Source organism: Muscardinus avellanarius (genome assembly GCF_963383645.1).
Source record: "Muscardinus avellanarius genome assembly, chromosome: 3".
NCBI classification, from domain to species: domain Eukaryota; kingdom Metazoa; phylum Chordata; class Mammalia; order Rodentia; family Gliridae; genus Muscardinus; species Muscardinus avellanarius.
In genome coordinates this window covers 36,456,976-36,474,547 of record NC_137788.1, presented here as the reverse complement: position 1 = coordinate 36,474,547, position 17,572 = coordinate 36,456,976, and the positions used below count along the sequence as shown (strand labels likewise).

The window sequence follows — 17,572 nt, the reverse complement described above, 5'->3', positions numbered from 1 at the left end:
CTCTAAGTTGCAGAGGACCTTGCTAAGTTGCTGAGGCTGTGAACCTGTGACCCTCCTGTCTCAGCCTAAGTACTGGGTTACAGGTGTGAGCCACTGCACCCAGCAACTGTGAAAGATTTTATAACCAGACTAATCCCATGCCAGTCATCAAGCACACAGTGGCCTCTTCTGAGGATATCCAAAATAACTAAAGAGTGCAAGCAGCGCTTTTTTTGATTATACAAAATACTAACTAGAGATTAAAGCCACTCATGACCACCTGCTCAGATCTACACAGGCAGAAGATCCAGGACTACAAAAACATGAGCATGTGGCCTTCCCATTTTGTCCCAGAAAGAATCTGTGTTTTTGGGAGGTATATGAGTTACTGCCTTCCAGTGGGAAGCCTGTTGGACCTGTCGCTAGCACATCTACCTTGGCTCGCTCTGCCCTTGGCTCTTAGCTCTTTTCTGCCTTCTTTCCCCTTCCTAGTTGGCTTGCTCCTCCTCTTTGCCCTCCATCCTTAGCTGCTCTCTTTTGAAGTGGCCTCTGCCCACTTCTCTCCCACATACCTGGCTCTGGGGATCATACTGCTGTTGCAGCATGGCAGCTACCTTATCCTCAAAGAGGCAGAGCTGCTCATACACCTGCTGCAGAAATGTCTCCCGCTGGGAGGGGTCCAAAAGGCAGCCCTGTACCAGCACCTGAAAAGCACAAGGGAAAAACTGAGACAGGACGGTCGAGGGACACTGAACACTGCAAGCTGCTCTCGCCTGACTTGCCGCTCGCTGGGATGGAAGGTGTGACTGCACAGCCGGTTCTTCCTCCTTAGATCTTCTAAACCAGCAGTGTCAGTGCTCAGCAATCCTGCTCACAGCTCCAGGTCACTGGGCACCTTAATGTTAGGTCATAACTTACCTCTGCCTCGGGTCCTCTATCCTGGGTTCCCCAATTTCCCATATGTGGGTCCCATAAGGTCTCTTAGCTCCTTCCATGTTGGGCTCCAGGATGTTGTCTGAAATCTGCCCCACCTCAGCCTGGCAAACCTTATTGATTTCTAAGAAAATTGCACATTGAAGCTACCCTGGAGCTTTTCGGTTAAGTTCAACATGCTCTTCTTATCCCCCACCCCCACATGAATGTTCCTTCCTTCCCTTACCCTCAGCAGATAACTCCCATCCTCTATTAGTAAAGAAAGGGAGCCAGTCAATAGGAACTCCTGCTAACGCTAACTGGGAAGATGTACTTCTCTCCATACTCTGAAAACCACCGTGGAGGCCTGTTACTTGTCCACATCTGCCCATGTTCTATACTTCCTTTGAGACGCTCAAGAAAGGGTTCTTCTTCCTCCTCTTTTCCCCTAGGGCTAATCTCTCCATCTCTCCTTGAACCTTTGGTCTCTCTAGTATCTTCGCTGTCTCTCCATGGCTCCTTTCCTTCTACTTCGAACCTAAGTGCCCCCTGCATACAGGCTGGGCAGCCCCTGCAGTGGCCCTCAGGATCGCCTGTTTCCCTACCACTCTCCTATCATCTGTCCTGCATGCTTCTCCTTCTCCCTGATCTCTGCCCTCCTGCAGAACAACCACTGCCTCATTCCCTACTCCCTACGGGGGAAGGGGTGGGAACAGCCCCCTTCAGAGAGGGAAAGTAGGACACTATCCCACTCTATAAGCTGTGAGAAACAGAGAAGTACCAGGAACCAAAGCTGCAGAAAGGTGAGAAAAATGTTCATAACCATATTGTTCAGAAGAGGGAAATTGGGGCAACCCAACTGGCCAACAATAAAGGAAGGATTGGCTAAATATTTCAAGATAAAATAGGATAAAACGGTAAGTTAAGTAGTATTAAGTGTCATGTTTTTAAATAATATATATGACATGAGACAATGGCTGTATTATAAAAGAACAGGCCATGAGACCAGGCAGGGTGGTGCATGTGAGAGGCTGAGACAGAAGAATCACAGGTTCAAGGACAGCCTCAACAACTAGTAAGACTCATCAATCTAGTGAGACCCTATTTCAAAATAAAAATAAATAAAGGACTGGGAGTGTAGCTCAGAGATAGAAGGCCCCTGGGCTCAACCCCTAGTAACACACACACACACACACACACACACACACACACACACACACACACGATTTATGTCTGCAATGTGTCTGATCATTCTCCTCCTCTCTTTGAATGAAGGGATGGTGGTGAGGATCAACATACACTAATTAGACTAGAAGGAAAGCCCATAAAATGTTAATAATATTTACTTTAGAGCATTATATCATGGTGGTTTATAAATTTTTTAACTATTTACTTACTTACTGTGGTACTGGGGATTGAACCTAGGTGCATTCTAATACTGAGCTATGCCGCCCCAGGCTTATTTTATTTTGAAAAAGGGGTTTGCTAAATTGCTGAGGCTGGCCTCAAACTGGGATTACCGGTGTACACCACCATGTCCAGATAACTTTTTCTGTGTGTGTGTGGTATTGGGGATAGAACCCAGGGGCCCTCTATCTCTGGGTTATACTCCCAGACCTATTTTATCTGGAAACAGGGTCTCACTAAGTGGCTGAGAGCCTCACTAAGTAGCTGAGGCTGACTTCGAATCTATGTGATCCTCCTTCTCAGCCTCCCAAGTACTAGGATTACAAGTGTGCATCACCATGCCTGGCTAAGATAACTTTTTAAATTATTATTTTTGTGGCACTGGTGACTAAACTCAGGGCCTTGCACATGTTAGGCAAGCACTCTACCACTGAACTATATCCCCAGTCCTTTCTTTCTTTTTTTTTTTTTTAATTTCAAGACAGGGTCTCGCTAAATTGCCAAGGGTAGCCATAAACTTGGGATTCTCCTCCTCCTGAGTAGCTGAGATTACAGGCCTATGCCACCATGCCCAGATATATATATGTGTGTGTGTGTATATATATATATATATATATATATATATATATATATATATATATATTTTTTTTTTTTTTTTTTTTTTTTTGGTGGTACTGGGGTTCCTGGAAGCCCTTCTACCTCCGTTATACACTCCCACGGGCTACACTCCCAAACCTATTTTTTTAACATTTTTATGTGGAAAAAGAGTATCTTAAACCAGTGAGGCTGGCTCCGAACCAGCGCGATCCTCCTGTCTCCGCCTCCCAAGCGCGGGGATTACAAGCGTGCACCACCACGCCCGGCGGGATCTTTATATTTTAATGTTTCTTTGATGGCCATGTTATAAATGCAATTTAACACTTTTTAAAATTCTATCCTTTTAAAGAGTAGCACTATACAAAACAAACATGGAGGCTGGCTCAGGGCTGACAAGTGGCCCGGGGGCTTAACTAAGGAAATCTTGTCCCCACAGCTGCTGTCCTTGTAAAGGTTGCAGCCCCCCTTCCATGCTGCAACAACCTCTGCCTGTTCACCCCACATCCAGACCTTGTCTCCAGTTACCGGCCACACTGGCCACCGGCACATGTGATCTCACCTGTGTATAGATCTGACCTTGCTGCTGTCCATCCAGCACTGGCACTGGTTCCCTGCTGCCTATGGCTGTTTCAATAGTTAGCATATGCATGTTTTCTATGTGACAAGCACTGTTCTAAGAGCTTGATATGCATTAATTCAATCAGTATATAATATATATAGGTGCTGTTAGTATTTCCACCTTGGAAGAAAGACAGATGACAGAGCAGTTAAGTAACTTGCTTACTTACTTCCAGCCACTAAGTGGTACTGCCAGGAAGCAAACACAGGAAATGATCCAGTTGCCTTAAGTACCATGCTGGACTCTCCTATCAAGGACAAAGGCCTTAGCATGATATTCAGTCTTATAACTGGCCTCCACTTACATCTCCAGTCTCTTCTTTACTACTGCCTTCTCATAGTCAATTTACTGTCAAAAATAAACAATATGAGCCAGGTATGGGGGCCCACAAATGTAACACCAGTAGTTGGGAGGCTGAGACAGGAGGATCACAGGTTCAGGGCAAGTTTCAGCAACTTAGTGAAACCCTGCTTCAAAATAAAAATAAAGAGCCAGGTGTGGTGGCACACACTTGTAATCCCAGCATTTGGGAGGCTGAGACTGGAGGATTGCAGTTCGTAGACAGCCTCAGCTACTTAGTGAGGCCCTCTGCAACTCAGTGAGACCCTGTTTCAAAATAAAGAATAAAAATAGGGCTGGGGGTATAGCTCGAAGTTAGAATGCCCCTGGGTTCCATCCCTAGTACTGCAAAAAATAAAAAATAAATAAAAAGAGATGGGGGTGTGGCTCAGAGATAGAATGCCCTGGGACTAACCCCCAGAACCAAAAACAAATGAACCCCCCATATAACAAATAAAAAGTACCTTCCTAAAACACCTGTGATCGATTCGATAGTGCAGGTTCACAGCTCCATGCCTTTGTTGGCCCGCGTTTGGGAAGTGCGTGCGCAAGTGCGTGCGTGCGTGCGTGTGTGTTTATGATGGGGATTAAACCCTGGGGCATTCTACCTCTGAGCTACACCTCCAGCCCTTTTTTGTTTGTTTGTTTTGAACAGGGTCTTGCTAGGTTGCTCAGAGTCTTGCTACACTGTTGATGCTGCTCTTGAACCTCAGATCCTTCTGTCTCAGCCGCCCAAGTACTGGGCTTATAGGCATGTATCACCATGCCCCAGCCTCCCAAGTACTGGGATTACAGGCATGCATTACTACATCCAGCTTCCCCTTCTTTGAACCATTAACCTCAATTTATTCTTCAAGACTGAAGAAAGACAAATGTTGCTTTGTCAAAAACACTTCCCTGCCACTGGCCCAGGCTTGGCTGGATGCTCCCTCTTGGTGTTCCAAATCCTAAGCACCCGAGTCATAATTTATCAGTGCCCTTATCACATTCAACTGAAATTACTTCCCTTCAATATCTGTCTTGTGCTGAATGCTCAACTCCTTCCCTCAGGACAGGGCTCTGAGTCATCTGTGTCTCCAGGGTCTTGCCTGGGCCTGGCATTGGTTAGGCTTTGGTGTCTGCCAAGTGGAACCAAGTGTTAAGTGATTACCTAATACCCAGGTACTCCCTGCCTTGGTTATCAGTGCCTGCAGAGCCTGGCATCTGTCTGGAGATACAGCCCACAACCGCCAGGCTAAAAGAAGAGAACACTAAACTAAGGTAAAGGGCTGGCTGTCCCTGCCCTGGGATCTGATGTGCACCAGTGGTGCTGCCGTACATTTCAGACCCTCAGACACTGTTCCTGGCATCCATCTCTCAAAGAAAATCTGACCACCCGGCTGGGTGTGGTGGCACATGCTTATAATCCCAGCATTTGGGAGGCTGAGACAGGAGGATCCGGGTTCGTGGACAGCCTCAGTTACTTAGTGAGGCCCTTTGAAACTCAGTGAGACCTTATTTCAAAATAAAGAATAAAAAAATTAGCTGGGCGTGGTGGCGCACGCTTGTAATCCCAGCATCCGGGAGGCTGAAACAGGAGGATCACGGTTCGCGGACAGCCTCAGTTACTTAGTGAGGCTCTTTACAACTCAGTGAGACCCTGTTTCAAAATAAAAAATAAAAAAAATAGGGCTGGAGGTATAGTTTGGAGGTAGAATGCCCCTGAGTTCCACATCCCTACTACCGAAAAAAAAAAAAAAAGAGGAAGAAGAAGAGGAAGAAGAGGAAGAGGAGGAAGAGGAAGAGGAGGAGGAGGAGGAGGAAGAAGAAGAAGAAGAAGAAGAAAGAAGAAGAAGAAGAAGAAGAAGAAGAAGAAGAAGAAGAAGAAGAAGAAGAAGCAGCAGCAGCAGCAGCAGCAGCAGCAGCAGCAGCAGCATCTGCCGGCTAAGGTGCAGTATTGCCAGGAGACATAATCAGGCAAAGCCTCTACCAAGAAGTTGAGGGCGGTTAAGTACAGATGAGGGGAAAAGGGGCCATTGTTTATCTAAACCCCAAACATACATTTCAGTAACAGACTTGGCCATTCTCCAAAAGGAGTATCCTGTGATAGGCTGCTCAGGTGACAGATAAGCCCTATAATTTTATGTGTGGTCATCATTACACCCCACAATATATAGGGCCCTCAGAGAAAATGGCCTTCCTTTATCCTTATAATAGTTCAAAATCACAAAACTATTCCAAAAGATCATCAACTGGGAGTAGAGGATGTGACAAAGATGAAGTGACCTTCCACAAGAGTTAGCACACCAGAAAACATGAGAGAACCAAAGGGGGAGGGGAAAGAAACAGGAAAAATAGATACCCAGGGGCCAGAACAACAGAGATTTACAGGACGGGTGAGAGAGGCATTTGTCCAGTCAATGCCAACTGACCTAAAGTCCATGGAAAGGCTCTTTAGAACCAAAGGAACTGGTTCTTTTCACAGGGGGAGAGAGACTCAGGGGAATGACTAGGAAACAGACTCAAAAGACCAGCAGAGCTGGGGACGTGGGTACAAACAGCAGAGACAAGGAGGACTTGGTCAATAGGCTATGAGAAATTTGGGGTGAGGATACAAATTTGGTGACAGGATACTCTACCTGGTGGGACTGCAGGCCGATGATTGAGGAGTAGGCCTGAATAGTAACGTAGATCTCAGGCTGGAAGTCAATGCAAGATCCGGGGACTCGGAAGGGCCGAAGCAGCCCACTGAGGCAGCGGGACAGGGCATGGAAAACTTCATCAAACAAGATCTCCCCTGTGGAATCATCCTGAAAGCAGTGCAGAGAAAGAGCCCTTCAGGGTGCCCAAAGGCAGCCCCAAGCAGAGGGCAGAAGCCAGCAGCCTCTGTGGGTCAGCAGGACTCTTATTTTATGGTCGATTACACCTCTAAATACAGTACTCAGGTGGAATGGGATCTTTTTACACTCACCATTCCTTTATAAGTCTGTCTCCTTCCCACAATGGTAGGTTGGGACCATTTTTTTTAACCCTTTTTGCCCCCCTCTCCCCCAGGCCTTTACTTCTCACCCCATCCTTGCTTCCCACTGTCTTCTTCCAACTACTTACCACAATGCCAGTAGATGGGCTGAGGTCCAACTCAATGACAAATCGATACTGCCAAGCCAGAAAGGTGACCCGGGTGGAAGGTACGAGAAGGAATGGCCTTGGGACCACTGGTTCATCTGGCTGCCACCCAGGGGGCAGGACACTGAGGACTTCCAACTCCTGCTCGGACTGAAGCTGACAATTAAGATGGAGGAAACAGAAAGGGGTCAGAAAAGAGCCATTGCTTTCTTCCTTGAATCCCAATTTGGCCACTGACTAGCTGTAAGACTGTAGAAAAGGCACTTAACCTCTTTAAGTTTCAGTGTCCTTATTTGTAAAATGGAAATAATCCTAATACCAATCTCAGGTGGTCTTGTGTGGATTAAATATTATGAAGTGCTCCCTGGACCTGCCTTCTTTTTTTTTTTTTTGGTGGTACTGGGGGTGGAACCCAGAGGCTTCCTACCTCTGGGCTATACTCCCAGACCTTTTTTATATTTTATTTGGAAACAGGGTCTCACTAAGTTGCTGAAAGCCTCACTAAGTAGCTGAGGCTGGCTTCGAACCCATGCGATCCTCCTGTCTCAGCCTCCCAAGCGCGGACCTGCCTTCTATATCCAAAGTGGCCTACCACTGGCTCCACTTCCTGTGAACCAATCACCAACTCCTTCCCCCCATTACCTGAAAAAATTATTAAACACATTTCCCTCTGAGAATGCTCTTGTGGGCAAAGTCTCTTGCCTCTTCCAGACTTAAAACTCTCAGATTTAGTCTCTCCTCCTATCTTTTCCAGCCCCCTCCTAAAAAACAGAGCTTTCTGGGCCAGCTCCTCCAATCCCGCCTGTCTCTAGGCCTCACCAGCAACTCCTGGGGTGTGGCCTGCACAGTCTGATATAGATGGCTGAGGAACCAAGCCAGGCGAACATTTCTGGAGATTCGATAGTCCTTCTTCATTAACAGGAATACCTGCCCAGCTTCTTCAACCTAGGGACAGAGACAGGAACAATCTAAGAAAAAGGCATTGAGTTTCAGTATGTACAGATCCTGTGTATGTGCTCACAATCTGTAAGCTGGAGGCAAGGCAGCAGAGGTGAAGTCCACCCACCACCATGCAGGGGTTCCCATGACTTCATTCTCAATGCCCTGTTCCATCCCCCGCACTGGCTGCACAAAGATGAAGTGGCCTCCCACATATGTTTAGTGAGAGTTTCTCCTATAAACTATATGCCCTTTAGGCAAAGACTGTGGCTTGTTCTATCTTTTGTGTCCTTGTACCTGGCAAATTGATTCAAACATGACACCCAGTAAGTCCCTGACATGTCACCCGAAGCCATACATTGTTTTCTGTGTGTGTTACTAGGGATTGAACACAGGAGCATTCTACCAATAAACTACACCCCTGGCCCTATTTTGCCTTATTTGTGGTACCGGGGATGGAACCTAGGGGCATTCTACCTCTGAGCTACATCCCCAGACATACTTTATTCTTTTTTTTTTTTTTTTTTTTAAAAAAAAACAAGGTCTCAGTAAGTTGTGGAGGGCCTCACAACTTTGCTGAGCCTTGTCGAAAACCTGTGATTCTCCTGTCTCAGTCTCCCAAGTACTAGAGTTATAAGTGTGTGCTACCATACCCAGCTTTATTTTTTATTTTGAAACAGGGTTTTACTAAGTAGCTGAGGTTGGCCAGGAACCTGTGATCCTCCCATCTCAGCCTCCCAAGTACTGGGATTACAAGTATGCCTCACCACACCTGTCTCCTCCTAGGTCTTGAATGAAGATAGCAGGCACTAAAAAAAATAGTCACTGAAGAACGGCCAGCCTCCCCCGAGGAGAGCTCAAAACCACACCTCTGTGGTCACAGCCTCCACTCACCCACCTCTCAGTTCCTTTCCTCTACGGCCTCAGAGGTGGTTACTTCAACAATTTGTTACTAAGCATCAGTTCCCTGGCCCATACCCATGCCCTTGCACTACACACGCCTGCAAAGCTTCGCTTGGGATGGATGTGACAGTCTTTTCTGTTCACATGTATACTATGACACTGTCACCTTGCTTGCTAGCATGCATTTACCAGTCCCTTGACTTCTCCCTGGTAAGCAGCCTTCCACTTTTGCACACAAAGATTTCTAATCTCCCGACTCCCGCACTCCCAGCAGATAAAACACATTTACTCTTCACAGAGGAAATAAGAGTTAACTCATCTGAGCCCCTGCAATGTGTTACTCCCTTGCTCTTGCATATTCTAGACATCACATTTCTCCTCCTGCGTTCCTGACTGGTGAGAGACAGGACACCAGCTGCCAGGACTGGAAGAGAGTGGTGGACGAAACAAGAAGCCAGCGACGCCAGCTTAAAAATGTGATGCTTCCAAAGGAAGTAAACAGTCAGGTGTGGGGCGCAAGCCTGCAATCCCACTACTTGGGAGGCTGAAACAGGAGGATTGCAGGTTTGCGGTCAGCCTCGCCAAGTAGCGAGACTCTCAGTAATCTAGTGAGACCCTGTTTCAAAATTTAAAAAATAAAAAAGGGCTGGAGGTGTAGCTCTGAGGCAAAATGCTCCTGGGTTCAATTTTCTGTGCCGTACACACAAAAAATTAGGTAAACAAATAAATAACAGAAAGTGAATAATCACCCCCCCACATCCCAACAGGGAAATATGCACAGAGATGAAGAAGCCCTGGAGAAGCACTGAGGAAATGTGCCTGGTGTCAGAGAAGAGCGGACAGCACTTCCTTAGATATAGGGAGTCTATGTTCTCTTCTAAAACAGAAAGAATAAAAGAGTCAGAAGCACATACTGGGAAATGACCAAGACGACACAAGGCAAGGAAGAACTCACACCTACTGAACACCTGGGCTCTATCTGACAGTACTCTACAGAGGTTTAGTTCAAGAATAGCAGGTTTAAAGCTGGGTGTAATGGCCCACGCTTGTAATCCCAGTATTTGGGAGGCTGGGACAGGAGGATCGCAGGTTCGTGGCCAGCCTCAGCAACTTGTGAGGCTCTGCAACTTAGTGAGACCCTATTTCAAAATAAGAATAAATAAAAAATAGGGCTGGGAGTGTAGCTCTGAGGTAGAATGCCCCTGGGTTCAATCCCCAGTACCCCCCCACACACTACACACACACAACACACACACACACACACACACACACACACACACACACACACACAAAAGATTAGTAAATTCAGATGGCATGGGCCTCGATCCCAATTGAGCTACTTACTAGCTGTGAGACTGTAGAAAAAGGTATTTAATCTCTATGCTTCAGTGTCCACATTTGTAAAGCTATTAAAGGTTTTTAGTAAGGCAATAATAACATATCTGCATTTAAAAAAATTATCTCTGGCTACCATGTGATTCAGATAGACACCCCCCCTTCAACAACCAGATGAGACAACAGTGCCTAGACTAGAGCTACTCAAAGTAGACATTCTAGCCGGGCGTGGTGGCGCACGCTTGTAATCCCCGCGCTTGGGAGGCTGAGACAGGAGGATCGCACAGGTTTGAAGCCAGCCTCAGCTACTTAGTGAGGCTCTCAGCAACTTAGTGAGACTCTGTTTCCAAATAAAATAGAAAATAGGTCTGGGAGTATAGCCTGGAGGTAGAAAGCCTCTGGGTTCCACCCCTAGTACCACCAAAAAAAAAAAAAAAAAAAAAAAAAAGTAGACATTCTATGAACTGTCTGAGACTGGCTCTCAGTGAGAGGAGGAGCTGTGCTAAGATGCCAAGCTACCACTGCCCTTCACTGAGAAAGTCTTCTACAGAGATAAAAGTCTTCTATGAAAGTAGGTGTGAGTTCCTCCGTGCCTTGCACTATCATCTTGGCCATTTCCCAGTACATGTTTCTATTTCTTTTTGAATTAAACAATGAGGCTCCTTGAATTTTAAGGGGCCTTTAAGATAAGACAGAAAAAAAACTAGGATAGGTCCCAAGGATAAAATGGAAAACAAAAATATTAATTCCCTGCTCATAAAATTTACATTATAATAGAGGACAAAAATACTAACCAAATAATCACTAATGATTGTACTATTATAATTTAAATAAGTGCTCCACAAGGTAAGCATGTGATTCTATGACAGAAAGTAAAAAGTAACCTGACCCAGGTTAGGGTTTTAGGAAAAACAAATGCTGAAGGTTAAGCAGAATTGCTGTGTGTGTGTGTGGGGGGGTTTACTGGGGATTAATTAAACCCAGAGGCAGTCTACTTTTGAGCTATATCTCCAGCCCAATTTTATTTCTTATTTTGAAATAGGATCTTGCTAGGTTAATTAGTCTCACTACTTGCTGAGGCTGTCCTCAAACCTGCAATTTAGTGAGACCCTGTTTCCAAATAAAGTATAAAATAGGTCTGGGGATGTAGCCCAGAGGTAGAAAAGCCCCTGGGTTCCACCTCCAGTACCACAATAAATAAATAAATAAATAAATAAATAAATAAATAAATAAATAAAGTCAATAACTACATATCCAAACCTCCTACGTTCTTTTCGGATTCAAGATATATTTCACCAGATCCAGAAAACTTAATAATTTAAGCAGCTAGATTTCAAAGATTCCCAAAGTAAGATACTATCCCCCTGGGGGTGGGAGGATGCTGGAAGAAAATAAAGATATATAAAAGAATGCAAATTTGTCACCACATCTTTCATGTTTATTCACTTTAAAAAGGCAGATTTCTATTGGGGTGCTAAAGAATTTTTTTTTCCTGAAATGGAAGTGGTAAACTGGGCACAGTGGTACATGCCTGTAATCCCAGTACTTGGGAGGCTGAGACAGGAGGGTCACAGGTTTGAAGCCAACCTCAGCAACTTAGTGAGACTGTTCCAAATAAAAAATAAAATAGGGTTGACAGTGTAGCTCGGAGATAGAATGCCTTTTGGCTCAATCCCCAGAATTAAAAAAAAAAAAAAAGTGGAGTGGGTGGTAAGCCAAACAAACTTGGTAACCTCTGAACTAGAATGTTTTGTAGGGGGATACTAGGGATTGAATCCAGGGGCATACTATCTCTGAGCTACACCCCCAGGCTTACTTTATTTTCCCCTGCGGTATTGGGGATGGAATCTAGGGGCATTTTACCTCTGACCTAAACCCTATTTTTTATTCTTTATTTTGAAACAGGGCCTCACTGAGTTGCAAAGGGCCTCACTAAGTAGCTGAGGCTGTCTATGAACTGTGATCCTCCTATCTCAGACCCCAAATGCTGGGACTATAAGTGTATGCCATCACGCCTGGCTACTTATTTATTTTTGTGGCACTGGGGATTGAACTCAGGTGCATTCTACCTCTAAGCTATAACCCCCAGCCTTATTTTATTTTTATTTGGGAACAGGGTCTTGCTATGTTGAGAGTCTCACTACTTGCTGAAGCTGTCCTTGAACCTGTGATCCTCCTGTCTCAGCCTCCCAAGTACTGGGATTACAAGCACAAGCCACCACACCAACTTATTTTTTGAAACAAGAGCTTACCAAGTAGCTGAGGCTAGCCTCGAACCTGCGATCATCCTGTCTCAGCCTCCCAAGTGCTGGGATTACAAGTATACAAGTATGTGCCACCACACCCAGCAGAATGATGTTTGTCAAGGTTGGATGAAGAACCAGCTGCATCAGAATCACCTGAGGTGTTTATTAAAATGCACATTTGATTCCTGGGCACCACCAGAGACCAAATGAATCGAATTGACCAATTTGGGCATGGTGGTACACACCTATAATACCAACGACTGGGGAGGCTGAGACAGGAAGATCACAAGTGTGAGGCAAGCCTTAGCAAATTAGTGAGACCTTATCTCAAATTAAAAAAAAAAAAAACCCAGGAGGTGGGGATTTGGCTCAATGGTAGAGTGCCCCTGGGCTCAATCTCCAGTAGTGCCAATAGTAATAATAAAGAGTTGAAAGAGCTCAGGAATCTACTTTTTATCAAGCTCCCCAAGTGACTTCCACATTCTTGTTAAGAAGACTTGAATCAGTTGTGTTTTCACAGCATCCACATTCATCTGGAGCTTCTCAAGTCCCCGGTATTAATCTCCCTCGAATCTGGCGTGCATCATTACTCCTTAAGTTGTCTTGCAGGAAGACAACGCAGGCTTCTAGAATCAGAGACCTGGATTCAAATCTGGTTCTATTATATGCAATCTAGGTGATCATGGACAGGTTACTTAATTTTTCCAGACCTCAATTTCTTCACTGATAACATGCACATAAGAATATCTCCATGGGGATGCTGTTGCAATTAATCAAGAGAGTCAGAACAATGGTAGAGGAGGCTATCATTCTTTGGAATATTTATTGAGGCCTACATACCACATATACCTAGATGAATTAAACATTACCAGGCACTGTGCCGCATACCGTGTATACCAGGAAGACTGAAACGCGGTCCATCTCATTAACTTGTTTTCTGGTTTTCCCATCTGTCCCTTTGAGATTAAGGTCTGAATTATTTTTGAGCCTCTTCTAACTCATGTTACTGTCTTCTTCTGTTAACACATAAAATAATGCAAACTTCTCCTCTGCCCTCACTATCTGAAGCCTCTGTACCCCTCTACTTATGCCAAAGTCTTAATCTGCAGCATGGGCTCAAGTGGAATCATCTCCAGCCTCCTCTCTTGCCAGTCCTCCCCACCATTCAAGTAAGAGCATGCATTCTAGAGCACCGAATGCCGGCTCTGCTGCCTATGAACTACATGGCTCTGGCATAGACTTTATCTTCTTGTGCCTGTTTCTTCACCTGTGAATAGGGATAATAACAGTACCTATTTTATGAAGATATTATAAGTATCAGATACTTACCAAACTTAAATGTCATTCCTCTGAGAAGGCTTCCTGATCCACCCCCTTTACCTTCTCAATGAAGTAGGTTAAATACCCCAGTTAAACACTATTAAGCATCCTCATTCACTCCCTTACTCCATATAGATAGGAAGCACACTGCTCTATATCCACCTTCATACTTAGCACAATTCTGAGTCCATAGCAACACTTGTAAAAAATCTTAAGTATCGGATGAATGAATGTTTCCCTAAATCTTGTTATGCCCATTTTTTCCACTTAGATCCTAACATCCTCTAAAAATCAGTCACTTTTTTGGGGGAGGGGGCAATGGAGATGGAACCCAGGGACATTCTACCTCTGAGCTCCACCCCCAGACCTATTTTTATTCTTTATTTTGAAGCAGGGTCTCACTGGGTTGCAAAAGGCCTCAATAAGTAGCTGAGGCTGTCCTTGAACCATGATCTTCTAGTCTCAGCCCCCCAAATGCTGAGATTACAAGCGTGTGACACCGTGCCAGGCTAAAGTCAGTCACTTTTTATGCCCAGGGCAGAACTCTTTGTTTCCTTTACCTTCAGAGATAAAATTTCCAGAAAGACAAATCAAACACTTAACAGCTGCTGGCTAAGGGTATAGTTTAGGTGTAAAATCCTTGCCTGCTATGTGAGAAATCCTGGGTTGAATTCCCAACACCACAAGCACAAAAAGCAATGTAACAAAATGCTTAAATTCTGGTTATCATTTATTTCTTTTTTACTTTTTCATATGGCTATTAGAAAAATTAAGATTACATATGTAGATTATTTTAGATTTTTATAGGACAGTATTGTTTTAGACCATGCCTAAAGGGTATGTCTATTTCCCTACAATGTACCTCAATGTCCTAGATTATTTTATTTATTTATTTATTTAATGGTACTGAGGGTGGAACCCAGGGGCTTTCCTACCTCCAGGCTATACCTATTTTATATTTTAACCCAGACCTATTTTATATTTTATTTGGAAACGGGGTCTCACTAAGTTGCTGAGAGCCTCACTAAGTAGCTGAGGCTGGCTTCGAACCTGTGCAATCCTCCTGTCAACCTCCTAAGTGTGGGAATTACAAGCGTGTGCCACCACACCTGGCAATGTCCTCATTTTAATCCATATGAAAACATACTCCAAAATTTTCTTAATATTTCTGATGCATTGGCTATTTGATCACCCCTGTGAACATGACTAATTTTTTTTTTTTTTTGCAGTACTGGGGATGGAACCTAATTTTTAAATTTTTTTTTGTACTGGGATTGAACCCAGAGGCATTCTACCTTCAAGCGATACTCCCAGCCCAGAAACAGGGTCTCAATGGGTTGCTGAGAGCCTCCCTAAGTTGCCGAGGCTGTCTTTGAACATGCCATCCTCCTCTCTCAGTCTCCCAAATACTGGGATTATAAACATGTGCCACCACACTTGGCTAATTCTTTAAAATAAGGCAGTTTCCAATAACCAATCATATTCAGTGTTGGGTAACAAAACATCAAATTCCAATGAAGTAGAGACTTACCATCCTTTGGCTACTTCATTATTTATACTATAAACATTATGATTAAGAACACAGATCTGGCTGGCACATGACACATTGTCAGTAATCCCAGCTATTCAGGAGGTTGAGGTAGGAGGATTACAAACTCAAAGACAATCTGGGCAATTTACCGAGCTCTATCTCAAAATAAAAATAAAAATAAAAATGGCTAGGGATGTAGCTCAGTTGAAGGGTACCCCAGATTCAATCTCTGGTACCACAACACAACACAACAGAACAAAATACCTATGGTCTTTGAGTCAGACCACCTGTTTTGGAGTTGTGTTACCCTGAAGAGCTCTGTCCCTCAAGTTTCCTCAGTGGAAAACAGAGATGATAATGGTATTTACTTTATAAGGTTGAGAGGACTGGTATCAGTAAAATACTTAGAATGGTGCCTGGCATACAGTAAGTATCCAACAAGTATTGACCACTATTTATATCATTATACACATCTTTTCCCACTTACTATAGTCTCTTGTAGTACTGGGCATGTCTATCCCAATCTGAGATTTTTGCTCAGATTTCTAACTCCAAAGCTATTCCTCGGCTGAGCAGTCCTTAGGTAATGTACTTAATAACCTCTCTGGCTTTTCTTTTTTCTTCTCTGTAAATGAGCATAAATATCGTTACCTTCCTTGCACAGGTCTGAACGACACAATGTATATAAAGTTCTTGCAAGGTCCTTAGCATCTACGAACTACTTCATATGCTTTTCTAGCTTGATACATGGGATCCTCCCAACAGACTTCAGGGCAGGTATTTTACAAAGAAGGAAACAGGATCTGGGAAAAACTTCCTACAGATAGGTAAACGGCAGCCTCTCGCTTCGAATTAAAAAAAAAATTTAAATGAAACCAACGCTGCTTTTTTAAATGCATAAATGCTAGAAATAATTTTGGAGTGCTGCTTATTGCATTCCAAATATTTGAAGAAATGCGGGAACTGGAAAAGTCAAGTCGAGTGCTATGCTGCTCACAGAAAATGCAACAAATCATCAAAACATAGGTCTTGTTAACGCCACCATCCGCGCCCGGGATGAAATCTCAGTAAACAAAACGTATGACGAACTTCTCCAGTCTCCCAGGGAAAATGCGGACCGTGGGAAGATGGTTTGATGGTCCAGCCTTCCGGGCTGGGCCGGTCCCGGACGAGGCTACGCCGGAAGAGGCCGAAGCCACACCAGCCCTCCGGACCCTCCCCCTCGGGTCTTGGGGCCCAGCACTGCGCCCGCCCGCCCCTCACCTCCGGCTCCGGGCGCTCCGAGGCCATCACACAGCCCTCCCGCACCTGCCCGGGCCAGGGAGGCAGCGCCACTCTTGACCCCTGACCTGGCTTGCGTCACCAGGCCGGAACCGGAAGTCGATAGGAAGGCCGAGTTCGAGTTTCCTGATTGGTGAACGAAGCGGCAGCCACTTGAGAAACCGGAAGAGGACGTCGTTGCTGTAGTCACGGCCGCCGCTATGCAGGTGAGGGGCCGGTTGGGCCTACGCGCGGCTAGCTAGCTTCGGGTAACCGAGCCGAGAGTGGGCAGGCTGAAGAGAGGGGGAACTGGGGCTGAGAGTCGTGGGCAGAGCCATGGCCCTGAAGGGAAAGCGGGATGGGAGGGAGGAGGCGAGACCACTGGAGAGGGAGCCCAGGGGAGAGACGGAGGTTGAACCAGGCTGACAGGAAGGAGCAATCGCAGCCAAGGCGAGAGGGAGGAGGCAGCGCTGACTTGCTTGAGTGTGGAACAGGGATCAACTTGGTCATTTAGGAAAGCTGAGACGCAATCCAAGGAAAAGACGCCTCAAGAAAGTTGGCTGGGTCAGGGCCCGACCTAGGCTGTTGGATGCAGAAGTAATGTGGATCTGTAATTGGAGAGAAGCCCAAGGGCTGAAGGAATCGTGGGCCATGGAGGCCAAAGTAAACTGTTTATTACCTGAGGCTGTGGGCAGAACTCACGATCAAATCCTTATCAGGCACATTGTCGGTTGCAAGACCGTTTTGCATCATTCTTCCCAGTTTGCACCTAATAGTTGTTAATGGTGAAGACATAGAGTTAAAAAACAACAACAACAAAACCCTACAGATGATGAGCAGGAAATGCTTTGCATATTTTCAGCATTAGAAATTTATGTCTAGAAACAGGCACTAGAGAAAACGGTGGCACACACTTGTAATCCCAGTACTTGGGAGGCTGAGACAGGAGGATCACAGGCTGGAAGTCAGCCTCAGCAACTTAATGAAGCTGTCATTAACTTAGTGGGACCCTGTTTATAAATAAAAATGAAATAAATTAGGACTGGTGGTGTAGCTTAGAGGTAGAATTGTCCTGGGTTC

At 45.0% G+C, this 17,572-nt stretch overlaps 1 protein-coding gene across 1 annotated transcript in view; it reads right to left on the bottom strand.

Annotated features, from left to right (window-relative positions):
- SZT2 (SZT2 subunit of KICSTOR complex) overlaps window positions 1–16,525 on the bottom strand; it is a gene marked incomplete at its 3' end in the record, with an annotated part of 51,401 nt that extends 34,876 nt beyond the window's left edge. Inside the window, exons 1-5 of the mRNA XM_080690929.1 lie at window positions 16,496–16,525; window positions 7,778–7,903; window positions 6,941–7,114; window positions 6,472–6,642; window positions 552–683 (exon numbers count right to left, since the gene is read on the bottom strand). Coding sequence (XP_080547055.1) covers window positions 552–683; window positions 6,472–6,642; window positions 6,941–7,114; window positions 7,778–7,903; window positions 16,496–16,522 — 630 coding nt within the window. The 5' untranslated portion in view covers window positions 16,523–16,525. The remainder of the gene's footprint in view (window positions 1–551; window positions 684–6,471; window positions 6,643–6,940; window positions 7,115–7,777; window positions 7,904–16,495) is intronic.
- Between the last annotated feature and the right edge of the window lie 1,047 nt (window positions 16,526–17,572).